At 39.7% G+C, this 16,126-nt stretch overlaps 1 protein-coding gene and 1 long non-coding RNA gene across 2 annotated transcripts; both read right to left on the bottom strand.

Moving 5' to 3' along the window:
• Positions 1 to 3,966: 3,966 nt before the first annotated feature.
• On the bottom strand, positions 3,967 to 9,667 carry LOC117953266. The gene is made up of 3 exons (XR_004658585.1): positions 9,653 to 9,667; positions 9,549 to 9,558; positions 3,967 to 4,161 (listed from the first exon to the last, which is right to left on the bottom strand). It is a non-coding gene; the product is annotated as an uncharacterized LOC117953266 (long non-coding RNA).
• On the bottom strand, positions 4,258 to 15,292 carry ralba (v-ral simian leukemia viral oncogene homolog Ba (ras related)). Its single transcript, XM_034886121.1, has 5 exons — positions 15,155 to 15,292; positions 7,364 to 7,578; positions 6,541 to 6,749; positions 5,717 to 5,894; positions 4,258 to 5,583 (listed from the first exon to the last, which is right to left on the bottom strand). The coding sequence occupies exons 2-5, from the start codon at positions 7,475 to 7,477 to the stop codon at positions 5,461 to 5,463; spliced, it is 624 nt and encodes a 207-aa protein (XP_034742012.1). The 5' UTR covers positions 7,478 to 7,578; positions 15,155 to 15,292; the 3' UTR covers positions 4,258 to 5,460.
• Between the last annotated feature and the right edge of the window lie 834 nt (positions 15,293 to 16,126).

Raw genomic sequence — 16,126 nt, 5'->3', positions numbered from 1 at the left:
GGCCTTTCTGGCATTACCACATAATCTGAATAATTGGAAACGGAACATAAAAACAGGGTTCAGTGAAACAATATTTAGTTTATTTATTCTGCCGCCTGTTTGAAGCTGCGTGGCTGCAGATGGTGAGAGAACCGAAGCTCAAGATGAAACACACAAGGTGTAAAACTACTCATTTAAATGCAAGGGATTAATGGTTTTGTTAAAAAATATTGAGCACTCTCACTGTTATTCTGCTTTCAAATGGCAAGAAGGCCTTGAAATCCTCAACCAAAAAAAGTTTAATCCCCCGAAAAACAGATAAGGTATGCAGCATACATTTAGTAAGTACATGTCTATTTCAAATGTTGTTATATAATGATGAATGCAAATATACTTGTGGTGCTTATGCTGTTTATGGTAATTGTCAGCATTACATCCTGTGCACCAGGAGATTGTTCCCAGGAAACAGCCACACAACACAAGCCGTAAATGGAATACTACGTAAATTGCTTAAAGCTTGATCACTTAGTAAAAAGGGACAGCAACATATACGCATTCCTGTGAAAAGTGTAAGGATTAAGTTCAGTCTGTATTCAACATCCGCCACTGTCCCCACAATGAAGGTGCATTGTAGCTCAATTTGGGAGGCAGGTTTTGGTGGGCATTTTCTTAATTACAGAGCCAGTAGAGTGAGCACAGTTATTTTGTAAATCACAAACAACAGTAATTATAGCACCTTTTACAATTTTGCCACTTATTACTGGAGAAATTAGTTTCTGACAGGTTAAATGGATGTTTCCCACCAGAATGTTTCAGTTGTCAGGTTGTTATTGTATGTCCTAGTGAAGGTCTGTTAAGGTCTGCTGGAGATGGGATGGGCGTTATTGAACAATTCACCAGCAACTGAAGGCACTGATGTAATGTACTGCATGGGATAGTGTAATCAATTTCCCTGGCAACTTTTGGCATACCCTTCCACAGCTTTACAAATAAAACTATTTCACAAGCTGTAAGACAGAATGGAAATACTAGCAAGAGAATCAGTCAGGGAGAATAGATATATGAAAAATCTCTAAGGTAAATAACTATGGAAAATTTCTCATTGCTAAATCCATTAAGATTAATGTACCCATTAGGATGAACACACATAATCTTTACCATTTAATCCTAATTAATTCACACCCTGGTTTGACCATTAACACTTGATATCTAATTGTTTAAGTGTTAAGTAATTAAGAAGATATTCAACATGTACTGTACAGTATGTCTTTTTTGTACTGTCGATAGGCCACTGGAGGTGTTACACAAATACACACACACATAGATACTGTACACATGAGACACAATCTGCACTGAATGTTTGCTGAGGGAGCGCCTCCATCTTTTTAAAAGGCAAGAATGGGGGCGGCATCTAGCTCACCCAGTAAGAGAGTGCACCCCATGTAGGCTGAGTCCATGGCAGCGGCCTGGTTTTGAGTCTAACTTGCGGTCCTTTGCTGCGTGTCATCGCCTCTCTTTCTCTCCCCATCCACTGATACTGTCGAATATAGGTAAAGGCCCCAAAAAATAATCTTTAAAAATAATAATAAATAAAGGCAAGAATTGCAAAGAAAAAAAAAACAAGACATTTCAAATAGACTCATCTTTCTTTTTGCATCTGACAAGCCTTTGTGCTGAAATGTGGACCTGCTCATAGTTTTGCTTTTACAGCCGCACAGTGGAGGTAGAAGAAGTAGGGGCGGTTTCATGGCAGTCCAAATAGGTTGGCTTTCTATTTCCGACAGCAATAACAGTAGCAATACACTGCTCAGTTATTAAATGACAGACATGCTGTACTGCCAACAATGGCACTATGGTCCACTTTGACATTTATGTGATCCAGTGTCACAGTTAAGTGTTAAAGATCATTGTTGGTGTAGTAAGGTGAGGTTTTATGTTTTTGATTTTCTTTTGTCACTCATGTCAGTAAATGATTTACTGAACACACATGAATGTATAATGTGTGATATATATAATAATAAAATAATAATTATATCTATATATCTATATCTATCTATATATATACATACATATATATTATATCTTCTTGGATGTTTTATGTGCACAGAAGGTTAATTTCTCCCAAAGAAAAGTTGTTTTATGGTAGAAAAATGAAAGTGAGGTTATTGCTAATGATAGGATACCATGCTATGAAGGCTTAGAAAACATTTGTTCAGTGCCATTTAGTCAGTCAAGAGTCACCATTGAAAGGAGCCTGTGAAGCAGTGGAAAGTACTGTGAGAACACTAATGATGCAGAACAGCAGACTGGGTCTACAGAATACCAAGACTGCCATCCCATGGTCAAAGACTGAAGCCATCTTCCCTCTGAAGACGCCCCACGTAGACAGCAAGATATGGCACAGTCGCTAAAATAGGAGTTATTTTCTGTCCATTGCATTTATCTTATAGGTCGAGCGCAATTCCATTGAGTCTGTTTCTCTTTCTGTATAATGAAGGACTGTGATGGTGCTTTATCACATGAACATCCTCATCCCCAACATTAGCTCAGATATAATGAGGGTTACACAGAGGACGGGGGCCTCTCTACAGAATGATAAAAGACCAGAGAGCGCGCCGGTGACACTGCATCGGTCATTAGTCTGGCTCACTTTGCCCTTTCATATATTTCTAAATAAGTGCCTTCCTGCGGGTTTAACGGACCACCTAATCTGCCTACTTAGAGGAGCAGGGGAAGAGTAAAAATCCGGAGAGGTGAGTGTCAGGCAGGTAAATGTGCTTGTCAGACTTGTGACATGTTTAGCTCCTCTGGTGGAAATGCTGCAACACGCTTTAATACCTGGTAGGTTTCTCCAGTAATATCATTTATATTTAATATAATTCATGTAAAGCATGCAGTAATGTAACAGGCTTACGTCCCCGTACATTTCTCTGCCATTTAAAAAGGTGACCACTAAATTAAAGAATTCACCTGGTGTCTGCCTGTCTGATCAATACTTGAATAAACAATTCTCTCCAAAGGAGCAGAGAAGGAACGGTCTTATCGCTGCTGCACTGCCAACAAAAAGGCGATTAATTTGAGGCCATGAGGGATATTTGTGTTGACACCAAAGGGGACTTATGCTGAAATAGTGTCTAACCAGAAGATTATTTTTCCTAATACAACTATTATAACCAATCATCAACCCTGATCTCTGCAGGAGATTTCCAAATAAAGCAGATTAAGGTCACTACAAAATTACTTATGATTAAGAGAGACACAAACAAGCCTATAGGAATACTACAGGAATATAACATTAAGTTACATTATAGTCCTCTTTCTGTTTGGAAAAAGGTCTGTGCATAGAGGACATGCAGTCATAAAAGTCAGTGCTATTTCTTTCCTTTTACATAACAGAGGGAAGACACTTCCAGCCATCTTTCACAAGAAAAATATGTGATATATGTTTTGTCTCTACCTGGTGATGTAGTCACCCGTTTTCATGTTGTGAAATGAGTTTCACCGTCCCAGCCACCCCAGGGGCCTTAGCAATGAAAGCCTGCGACTGGTTCATCCTGCCATGTTTGATAAGCCTAGGAGGTTTATAAAAACTGAGGTAGTATATCACTGTCAAATTCAAGAAAAACAGGCTGTTGGCACTCTTTTCTAGATGGCAGAGGAACAATCAATGCAAAATGAGTAACTGCAGGGATTTTTGACTACACTGGGGCACAGAATGCCCTAAAGGGAAAACAAATAACAACCATAACATTTCACTTCAGTGGCTAATGTCAAAGTAACTGTACGGTTATTATTGAGCAGTTCCAGTACCTCCACCCGCCAGCAGAGGGAAATATACAGCACTGAACCAATTCACTTTCAACTTAATCGCTTTCAAAATTCTAAATCAAATGTGAAACATATCTTTCTATGGGTGTAATACAAAATCAAAGGATTGCTCAGTGTGAACTTGTGACATATGAATATAACAAAAAATAATGTCCAGTATTTACAAAGAGAAAAAAACAAACATTTATTCAGCAACACTGTCGCTGTAAAGATTGAAGCATACTCACAGCAGCAGTAAGTAAAAGAAAAAGGGAGGACATGTTACAAAGAATGGTTTAGGCAGTGGTAGAAACATCTTGTTCACTGTAGCACTTGATTAAACAACAAGTTAAGAAGTTGGCACCTTCTTCAAAGCTTCACACACACAAAAAGGTAGTAGGATTTTCTGGTTAATGCATATATTCTCAGTTATTAACATACAAACCTGTACATCCACAAACATAAGTTAGATTTTTTTTTTGTGATTTTGTTGGCACAAACTGTTTAAAAATCTCCAGCATGACTCCATTCAGCATGAAGTCCACTTCTTAGGTATTGGCAATGTAGTGCATGTAATTAAAATGACAAAGCAATAAAAAAAACATCAGAACTGCTTAGAGTAATAAGATGGTATTGATTATAATGCAATTGTGGACCAGAAGCATGATGGCCTCCTGGATTGTCATCACCGGTCTCACAGTACACACTCCAAACATCAACAGTTGTGTAAAACAGGAAGTAATCTGCACTGTGAGAAGGGCCAGATTATGTGAATATATAATAATACTCTCTGCACTATATAATACCAACAAGGAAACGTTGGGAAAACCCCATTACAACCTTCTTTTCACAGCCTTAAAATATCTAACACATGTTAAAATGTCTACATGAAGATGCAGTCTGCCTGAAAAACTGCAGCAACCATGTAAGGCTTGATAACCGTGAAATAAAATAACCCTCTTTGACAACAAGTCATCTTATTCCACTAATTCTTCTGTAGTCAGAAAATCACAAATCCTTGGAGGAACAAAAAAAACAAAAAACTGCAGCCTCAAGGGCTCAAAAATGAAAACATCTAAAACGTCCAGCTATTCCAAACATGCTCTGAAGTTACACAGATCAGAGTCTGGACAGATGGATGAATGAGGCCAACATCTTCAATAGACATGACATAAATTATCACAAATTAGACAGACAGCAGCATTAGAGTTCGTGATAAATTGATGAACAGAGGGGTCTATACTAAAAGACGTAAAAAGAAGAAAAGAAGTATGCAGGCTAAGATAAAGAAATTAAGAGCACTGTTGACTTGAAAAAGACTCAACATTTCTGGTGTAAAACACACTGAACCAAAGTCAAAGGCAGTATAATTGCTAACTTTAACAGTGGAGAATGTCTTGAGCAGCAGAGTTAGTGTCAGTTTGGTCGTTGGCTTACTCTGAGCCATCAAGCACTGCAGTCTGAGTCACAGTCACAACACTGGTTATCTTCCAAGGAAACAGCAACTCAGATGTCATTCATTAAAAACAAACAAAAAACGTGTTTAAGATGAAACACTTAACTAAAACCAGCTATTTAAAAAAAATTCATTTGAATGACAATGGCAAGTAGGCTCTGCTAGGTTCACCAACTTAACAGATTTATTGTGGGTTGTTGCTGGGGTCCATGAAGAGTTCAAAGTAAACAGCATCTTTCTCTGAAGCTCTTCTTGTTCTTCTTGTTCTTTCCCTTTCCATTTTTGTCTTTGTTTTCCGACATTTTCTTGCCTCGTACTTCACGCATCAGGTCAAAGAATACCTGGGGAGAAAAAAAAAGAACACTTTTTAACAGTCAAATCTGGTATAGTTATGATACAATGAATCTCCTGTATTTTAAAATTCATTAATTTATAGTAATGTACTGGGTGTGATGTGTGTGTGTGTGAACACACCTTGTCAACATTGGCTCTGGTTTTGGCTGATGTCTCGACATACTGGACGCCCCACTCCTCGGCCTTGCCTCGGGCCTCGTCCACAGACACCTGCCGACGCTCCTCCAGGTCCGACTTGTTCCCTACCACAAGGAGAGGGATCTTGTCCTCTTCCGCCTTCACCCGCAAGATCTGCTCCCTGTCGGCAGAGCAGAGATGCATTTTTACCCCACCAGTTTCCATTTTGTAACTAAGTGATTGTTTTTTGACCGTAATAAATTATAACATAATAAAACCGGTTTATTTCATAAAACTTGTTTAAAACCCATTGTTTCTTGGTATGCCTGTTATCGAAAATTCTCCACGGTGTTCCTTCCACAATTTTGAGAATGAACGCAACACAGTCTAACAGAGCCGATCCCAAGCGCAGCAGTCTCCTCTGTCTTTAGCTGCAGACTGTTGTGTGTCCTGGTGTTATTGTCCTTTCAAATAAAATACAGTCACACTACACCTTTTAGCTGACAGCACTTTAACCGTTTTATAGCCAGCTAACATTACAAGCTAACAGTAGGCTAACGTTAATTGCTGTATGGTAACTAGCTTCATGCCCTAGGCTGTTTAAAAACTGCATTGCGATTCATTTGATCTCAACCGGTTGTAATCTTTACACATTTAAATATTTAAGTCAATGTTTAACTGATTCACGATTCATCGTTACATCCCTAGCACTGGTCAACATGTACAGGCTGATATTTACCTTACTAAAAGGTCAATTGCAGCCTAAGGTAGCACCATTTACATGTCTTCAGGCCCATACACAAACAGATGTAGGCAGGATGGAGTACCTGAACTCCACAGTGGCACTGAATGACTCATGCTCTGTGATGGAGAAGACCAGCAAGAAGCCCTCCCCACTGCGGAAATAGTTGTCCCTGATGGCAGCGTAGTCCTCCTGGCCGGCTGTGTCCAGAATGTCGATCTGGACCTCCTCCCCATCCAGAACCACCTTCTTCCTGTAGCTGTCTGCCTTGGTGGGCTCATAGTCCTCCACAAACTGGGGGTGAAAACATACATTCCCTTGGAGATTTCAAAGCATAAAACATGCCACAAGAAGTATTTACATTCATAGAGAATCGTAAAAGCATGAGAAGTTATTTGTAGCCAGATACTGTGGTTAAAATGCTGCTAAGCAATCAGACAGCAGACAGCGGTTATGCTGCCTGGTACATGACCATCTCTGACCTCAATTGAGTGTTGTTACAGTAAATAACACTGTGGTCAAGCAGGTAGAGGACTGAAGAAAAGTGACAATTTTACAAGAATCTGTTAAGCAACCCCTAAACAACAACGGTGGACATGATAGAGAGATGGTCCATCCAATCGTCTGTCTGGTATCTTTTTGAAAGTGCCTGCCCTTTTCCAAAGAGTTCTGCTTCTCAGATGATTCTGTGTGACAAACCGTTGCTTTACACGTGAAGCTTTTAGAGGAAGTGCTGACCCAGTCAACATGTTTAGCAAATAGGTGATGTCTAGATTAGGACATTGGATACACAATAAAAAGTGAACTGGTTAGACAAAGAGGTGCTTTTGAACTGAACGTATTGTTAAAACCCAGACTTCTCTATTATGTAGCAATGTTAAACTGTTTACAGGGCTGTGTTGACTCACCTCATCATACATGAACTGCAGGGTGAGGGCTGACTTCCCCACGCCCCCGCTGCCCACCATTATCACCTTATGCAGTGCCAGAGAGCTCAGGTTTTTACTTTTACCGGTAGCCATCACTGGATTCTTCTTTGTGTCTCTTTAACACACTCACACACACATGCGCACACACACCCACGCATACACTTCCTCTGCACCCAGATACTCTTTGACACAACCTGTGAATGACAAGAGTGCAAACATATGGATATGTACAGTAAAAAACCTTTACACAGAGAGAACACAAGTTTGCGGACAGAGGACAGTTGATACTTAACAGCTTTCACCACGACAGTAACTCGCCGTGCCAAGGCGCTAGGCTTTGCTCCAACAAATCTTGAATCCTAACCCTCACCCTTCCCATTAACGTGCCAAATAGCCTATTCATGAATCCTAGAACTTTATAAAAATTGCCATTAAAAGGCTGTTGCAGCTGATCAGAAGTAATGAAGCTATCATTCTCCATTGCGAGGCGCCATTTAGGAATGCATTAAAATAGGGCGTCATGTGCTAACCTTGTTAAAAAGGAGGGAGATGCCATGGGCAATCTATCTGCACTATATGGGCCCTGCCCTCAGAAGTTTAAAGCTCAGAGTTGATTGCTTTCACCTGACTTCCATATATTCTATCTCTGTCAGACACAACTTCCAACATAGTGCAAACTGACTAAGTTGTAAGTGCCTGCCTGCCATGTCTTAACCTGCACAGCCTTTAAATAGATTATATCAAGAGTGGCACATAAGCACAGATTCATTAAAAGACAAGTCAAAACAAGTGAATATGCCATCAGTCGCTGTCTATTGGCAGAACACTTCATCAAGTCTACAAGAGCTATTTTGGTTTTTATATCTTTGACCACAGGCTCACATATCTAAATGACTTGTAGGAGTTTGACCTGTGATTGTATTGCAAAGAAATTAAGAATATTTATAGGTGTATTAGCGGACATTACCATAAACAATGATTGGATATTGGCAAGTTTAACTGTAATGGTACACCGCTTTATAACGGCCATTAACAAAGCCATTGTAGGGCTTGTTAATAATCAATTGATCCTTCAGAGACAGGGTCTGGCATTTTGCCTTTCATTGTAAATCGATAGATGTATTCTATTGCCTTGTGTCAAGTTCATATGAATGACGTTCAGCTTGCATCAGTCTTTGGCAAATCCTGAACTCAGAGTTGTAGGTGTCAGCACTCGCTGTTGTTATCTGGGCTCCACCCTTGGCTATTGTGTTGTATCGGTCAGTAACCAACCAGTAACCCAACACCCATTTAGTCCTCTCCCTACCAACTATGAACAGTCAAATAAAAAATTGAGCATCTGGCAATTATGTAACATCATATACATGTACAGATTGTCTTGTTGAGCAGAGAAGCAATAGAGCAAGGATTGTGACAGACCCTTTGACTAATTATCCTTAAGGTCTGTCTGTCACATGAGCCAACACTGTTGCTGTCACATCACAGCAACCAGTCTCTCTTTTTTTTTTAACCTTCTTTCCCACCATCATTTTATCTCCATCTGTAGAAACAAAATGTCTGAGTCCCTCCTTTAGGGATGTCACACTAATGGGAGCACTGAGCTGATTCATAGCATTATTCACAAACTGCTCCTCCCTAACATAAATATTTCACTTCAGCTCATACAGTGAGACCAGGGTGCACTGTGAGAGTTACCCAGACAAGGCAGAGGAGAGACGACATTCACGCTGCCGGGAAAATAATGCATAGCTCCATATCTGGGGATTTGTGTGTTTTTACATTAGGGTTTTCAATATAAATGTACAGATACAGTAACAACCCCACATAAACCAGGTACACGCCCTGTAAGATTTCCATAGTTGAAAATCAAAAACTCCTGGTATGAAAATAGATCCAATACAAACAACTTCTAGATAAATGTGCATATGTCCTTTTGCACATTCTTGCAACATTCAAAAGCAGAAGGTAACAAGGGTTTGCTTATGATTAACCTACAACTAGTTTGCCAGCTATAGTTTGACAGCTGTGGCTACTAAGGATGTGGCACCATGGTTCCACTTTCCCCGACAAGGAAGCCTGACCTGTGATCTTCCTGTCTTTGTTATCAGCAACCAGGCCAGTGAAAGAACTCATAGGAAGGATATCCACATACACCCACACCCACACACACACACCTTCAGAAGAAACCTATGCCAAAATCAAGCAATTATGCAAATGGATCCCTGTCTAAATTATTTCCCTGTGACATACTTTCCTGTGTGCATGTACACACACACACACACAGATCCTGATGCTGTAAATAATGCAACCACAGGTAATTAACTGAAGAGGCAAAGAGGTATACTTAGCAAAAAAAGTGCTTAGTGCAACTTTTCCAAAAGGAAGTTCAGACCTCAGGGCAGGGGCTCCACCATATTTCCACTAGCTGCAGTTACACACATTGCATGCAGCATTATATTGGAGGACATTGGCAAAAGAGGAATTCATATGTAGGCCTGACCCAGATATGGAACTGGAGTCTGCTTGGTGCGGGTCCTTTTTAAACGGGTGTAAAGTTATGGAGGAGGGGTACAGACCACTCTGGTTGCTAAGCTCCTGAAATATGGATGACACCAGTGCAGTGTGGGCTACAGGAATTCATTAAGAGTCCCTTTGGAGAACGGCCCAGTATTCCCTTCCTGCTCATCTTAACATTTTGGCATATATGCTCCAAGGTTCGCCAGGACTACAGACACTAAAAGTTCAAACTAAAAAAATGCTCTTCCCCATTTGCAGGAGCTAGGGGTTGAACTGGTACAGACAAACCAAGTTTTACATAGTGACGGCCAAATTAATCATCTTCTGCGAAGGTGCCTAGATTCCACTCTAATAGAAGTAGAATACGTGAAATTGTGTGTGTGTGTGTGTGTGTGAATTCAAGATATTGCCACAGTGGAAGAGACCCTGATGACTCTCTCTCTCTTTCAGCATTCCTGAGGCCACAGAGGTAAGGGGATTTCCTCTCCCCATCTGATGGAGAAAGCAGGGGCTGTTCTGGCCAAAAAGCAACCCACAACCTTCTGAGAGCAAACTGAGCTCCGTGCGGCTGTTTCTCTCATCATCAGTGGGTCAAATGAGTCAACCCAAACATTGCGAGGTGGAGTAGTTGCTGTTGAATTTAAACATTCTAATGTTGCACAGATGCTATCTCGGTGAACAGGATGTGTTGTTGTTTGAGATAGTTTTGCTGCCAGCACTACAAAACTCCCTCACTAAAGCACCAGCTGCAAAACTCTTGTTGTGTCTCATCCAATTTCTACTGCTCTTAGACTGAAAAAGTTCTTCATCAGTACTCTAACAAATGTGAAGGGGGGACTGGCCCCCTTGGTTCTGAACATCTAACTAGTCATAATCAGTGCCCACTGTGGAGGAAACAATACAACCTGGTGAGTCACCTCAGTCATGGGGTTAGTGTAAGAAGGAGTATCTGTAACACACAGCAACTGGGATTCAAGATCCTAAGGTTTGTTTATCACTGAGCAACCAATAATGCAAAACTTAACAACAAACCACAGTGAACGGAGGCCTCGCCGAAATGTGTTTAGTCAAGATACGGCAGTTGCAACGGTCATTGTCAGTTGAGATCAGGAAAAAGATTTGGCCTACTTGAAAAGAAGGTATACAGCAAAGAAGTTCTCGAAAAGCATCCCACAATGCATACTAACAACCCTTGGTCAGGAGAGTGCACAGAGGAGCCTTTGACGAAACCGGGCAGCGGGGAACTAAATCCTCTCTGTGGTACAATCCTTCTTACTTCAGCAACACTAACAGAGCTAATACATCTCTTTTCTAAAAGAGATGTATTGTTCATATGGAAATTATCGTCCAGGTGAAAATGTAGAGCGGTCTTCACTAATCCTATATGTTGTGGTACCTTATGAAGCATATGCATGCACTACAAGATGACATTGGGATGAAAAAGCTTTTTGGGGTCAAGTCTATAAAAAACAACAGCCGACCCTGATGATCTTATCCAGACACTCATTTCTTTCCCATTACTTAAGTTATCTACTGGATTGGTTCTTGGAAAAAAAAAAAGGTTCAGATCTGGGCATCTATTCAGAAACAAATCTGTTTGTTCCTCCCAACTGCCCACTGCTTATCTCTAACTTGCTATATATTATTTTAATTTGCTTGACAAAAGAATAGGCTCAGTTACATACCACCTACACTATGCTTGGGGCCTGCGGTGCTATCATGGTTTACAATACAGGGGCTTGTATTCCATGACAGCGTCACAGAAAAATCTGACTAAAACCCCCCAGTAACCCTTACTTAAAGTATTTAAGAAAGTCATGTGAGCATGCAATTGAAATATATTGGTACACTGTCTGATTTACACACCCTAAAAAAATAAATAAAAAATAAATAAAAAACTACATACCCAAAAGAGTTGGGAATTCCCAGCAAAAGCACATTGTCAAACTTTCCCAGACATTAGGATCTAATTCTTTCTTTGATCCTAGGTATTTAATGTGTAGTATGGAGGGATTTACAGCGTACATGTATTTTGTCCGATTACTGTTAATGACAGCTCCTTGCAGATTAATCTGCAATGGCCAAATGGACAGCATTTTAATTTGTCAAGGCAGACGTGGTTCATATAGTAACTGACATTCCTTCTTCCCTGCTGACAGAAAGCAAACAATTGATGGCGGCTAGCTACGCCACATCACTATCTGCTGCACATAAATCACTCACTTTCCAGGTCTTGTAAAATAAAAAAATATCTTACACCAGTTTACTGCCCTTTCACTCCATTTCCGCTGCCAAAATCATTAGCTGATGGTTTTCCGACTCCTGTCCTAATACACACCACGAAACCAGGTTATTTGGGAACCTCATCAGAAAATGAAAACAGCAGATTCTCTTTGATTACTAGGTTGGGTCCAAAATTAGGGAAAGTCTTTCAGAAAATGCTTGTCTGATAAGTCACAGTAATATGAAACAGGAGGGATTACCGTTAACAAAACAAATTCAAGTCAAAAAATAACATGTTTGGAACTACAGGGATAAACACCCAGACAGTCTTAATGGAGAAAGAGGAGGAATGCAAGGCCGGCAAAGTCTCAATTACAAGACCTTTCTCCACCTCTAACGTCGTTTTTCTTGCAATCGGTCTACAACTATGCAGAAATCAATCTGTGCCAAAATTACAATTACAATCCAGCTGCGCTGTTGTTTGCAGTGAGTCGCTACACTGTGGGTCAATGTCAATCAAGCCCTGGACTTATTTCATTAGTTATTTTTTTCTTAGTTAATTAATTTAACTGTAGAGATTTCACTTCCTGTGAAACCAACTAATGTTGTTTCTGGCAGTTTTCTTAACATTTTAACGTAGTTAAGTAATTTATATGCTATGGTGGGGAAAACACTAGACACTCGGACGATCTAGTTATAAAAAATACCAGCCATCAATAGTTCCAAAACAAAACCGTCTGCATCAGATTAAAAAAAAAAAAAGTTAAAAAAAATGCCTGCAGGATACTGATTGAGCCATACAAGACTAAAAACAATTCCTGAATTGATTTCCCAAAGCAGGCTAAAATTGAGCTGGAATCAGCATCGTGCTCATGGGTTGTTTTCTGAGCGGGTCTGAGCATGTCAAACAAGACGTGTAAACTGATATTCAGTGACACTTGCTGACTGGTCGACTCACAGGTTGAACCATTCAACAATCCTCTGGACACACTCAGGCGTGGAATAGTGGAAGACCTCACACGCAACAGCTAATTTCACTTAACTAGGCGTTTCAGCAACACACCCTACACAACAATGATCTAATGAATCTGTGATCTCAATGCAACTGTGTATTATTCTCCAAGGCTTTTGACTAGCAGCTAATGTGTAGCGTACAACAACCTTTGAGATTGAGCGCAGGTTTTACGTTCCACGTCAGAGCAATGCTGCGGTGAGCAACACTGTGGTCTTACACAAGACCGGGTTCACATAGCCTACAGCTGTCCTCTGGCAGTCCGGAAAAAGTCTTCCCATTCTTTTGATTGGGGGTAGTGCATTTAGGCTGAGGCGGTGGGGACTGCCGGGAAAAAAACGTTTGAAAAAAAAAAAAGTTAAGACATATTCAACATTTGAGTCGCAATCGAATGTCCGACGGTGGCGGCCAATCACGTAACCGGCGATTAGACTTGATGTTATACCGAAGTGAGTTTTAAATCACACAACCTGCAGTGGTCTAGGATGCAGTATTAGTACTTAGCTCTCATTGGCTAATAAAAGTGTAGTCTGAGATTTAATGTTTACCTCAAACTTGACCACAAGACAAAACTATAATTATTCAGACATGTGGAGAGGCCCCAAGCGGATCAGTGGTTTAAAATGTAATCTTAACAAACCTCTAAGTCCAATTATTAAGAAAATAATGAAGAAGTTGGCTAATCCACACACTATAAGACACTTTTACCTTTTCGTTTTAATATACTGCAGCTTTTTACACTTTTGATTGAGACCGTAGTCACCCTTGAGATGCATGAAACTGGATGATGATATCACTTTCCCCTGATACCAAAAAGTATTATTATTATTATTATTGATGTAATAAGTGTGTGTTGCTTTCCCAAAACTATTCCACCCATAAGCTCCTCAACCTGTCTCCGCTAACAAAAAACGTCTGATAAGAGTTGAAAACGTTAGATACACACATCTGTAAAATGTAGCATCAGTACAATTAGCAGTCCCTACTCAACACCAAATGCACGTTGGTTATCCAGAACCAATATAACGGTATATATTATGTATAAAAAACGGTACTATTTAGGCCTTTATGTAGTAAAAGACATTTACCTCTTCATATGGTAGATTGGTCATAGAGGAAATAATATGTGACAATACCTGGCTGCATTAGACCCCATAGAATGAACTAATACATGCCCAAATGGTGTGGTGGAAAAATACTCAGTCCCACTGTTTTTCTGCTGACAGTTAGGATCATAACAACGTTAGCCGAAGAAACCAAGAGCCAGCTTGGGTGTGTCATCTTCTCAATGGAAAAACTTTTCAGAACAAACTCGTTGTGGCAAATCCTGACGGGAATATAACTACATTACAACGGTTAATTTTAACTACGAGCTAATAAAGCATAATATTAGCTTCACTAAACCCACAGACAATACCTACGTTAGCTAGCTAGCTACATCTGTCAACTTAACGCTAGCATAGCTAGGCTAAATCTTGAGTTTACAATAGCTAACTAGTGTTTACCGTCAGCTGACCATCAACACAAAAGCTCATAAACATAGACCTTGTTAATACGACTACCGTTTTTGCTAAACATACAGCAGCACCACAACGGTTATTAAATTCATGAACACACATTAAACATTGAAGGCAAATTGACGGAGTGCCCACACAATTAATGCAAATCTTGTCCACATCAGTAACGTTAAACAGTGACCGACAACTAAACCGCTAGCTAACCTGAATATTACTTGCCAACGATTATTCACATGACGTCTAATGTGAGCGTTATACCAATTTAACATAGGCATACATGACACCCAAACTACGACACTAAAGCAGCCATTGTAACTTGTTAAGGAAATCCTATTAAGAGTTTATTTGAACGCATCTTGTTTTAAACGGTCGCCCCACTGGGTCCATTGGTCGCTCGTGCTTCATTAAAACAGGTGTGGTACTTTGTAACTCTCTTCTTACACAGTCGTGCAAGAAAACACCCCCTTAATCCACTCATTTAAGAAATTTCTGAAGCCTTACCAAAGCAGGATTTGTATTTCCTCGGTTGATGTTATCTTGAGGACTGCATTAACAGAGCATTTCGGGGCATTGGTTCTCCAAAAGCAAACCGCTCCTGCAACAAAAGCCCCACCTTCCGGATGTAAAAACTACAAATGACAGGATGTAACGTCATCATGGCCTTTCTTCTGTCGTTCATTTAAATAGAGTTTTTACTGAAATTATTTACAGAACACAAGGTTGACCCGTTTAATGCAACATCAGACTATTCCTTGGAAAAAGGGTTACCAATAAATAAATCAGTTGAAAATTGAAAATGTCAAATCCATAATTTGGTTTTATGTTGTTGTTTTTACAAAAAGTTGGCAGCCATGGCCCAATGCAACTTTGAATAAAATTACTGCAGATTGTAAACTTTACTATTGTATAGAAATGAATCGAAATCAATTCATGCCTGGAATGTTATAGTATATAGGCTAACCAAATTTCCTAAACTCAGTAGACCACAGTTCACAATATGGTTAGTTGTGATGAAAAAATGTGTAGTGACTAAATATATTTGACTTTTTTTGCAATGCAGTTCTATCGTAATTGTTGGCTAAACAATAAGACTAGTAAGAACAGTGTTCTGGGTCCAATTTCCAGAATGTAAAGTTGTGTGCACTTTTCTGTACTACCTAAACAAACTGGAAGCCAGAGAGCGTGTTTTAAATGCTTCCCTATTTGTTTCACAGAAGAAGAAAAAAACACATAACAGAAGAAAATACTTTTTCATCCAACAGTTATTGTTTAAACTCTGTGACTGTAGGATGACCGCAGCAATTGAAATAGGTAAAACATATTTAATTTAAGTCTGCCTTCAACACTGACATTATTTTGACAAAACACCTAACTAAATTCATTTTGCCTTAAAGCATTGCTGTAGAGAAAATAAAGACGACAAATGGTTCAGTTTTCAGTTAAGAAAACTAAGAAGCCGAAGACACTGTTATG

This window comes from Etheostoma cragini, chromosome 11, assembly GCF_013103735.1.
Source record: "Etheostoma cragini isolate CJK2018 chromosome 11, CSU_Ecrag_1.0, whole genome shotgun sequence".
Classification (NCBI taxonomy): domain Eukaryota; kingdom Metazoa; phylum Chordata; class Actinopteri; order Perciformes; family Percidae; genus Etheostoma; species Etheostoma cragini.
Note: the sequence above shows the minus strand (reverse complement) of the source record. Positions and strands in the feature narration are given on the sequence as shown.

Coding starts and splice junctions, on each gene's coding strand:
- ralba (XM_034886121.1), bottom strand. CDS start 7,477: ATGGCTACCGGTAAAAGTAAAAACCTGAGCTCTCTGGCACTGCATAAG. Junction 6,750..7,363: donor TGCAGTTCATGTATGATGAG/GTGAGTCAACAC, acceptor TTTCACCCCCAG/TTTGTGGAGGACTATGAGCC. Junction 5,895..6,540: donor AGTGCCACTGTGGAGTTCAG/GTACTCCATCCT, acceptor CTCTGCCGACAG/GGAGCAGATCTTGCGGGTGA.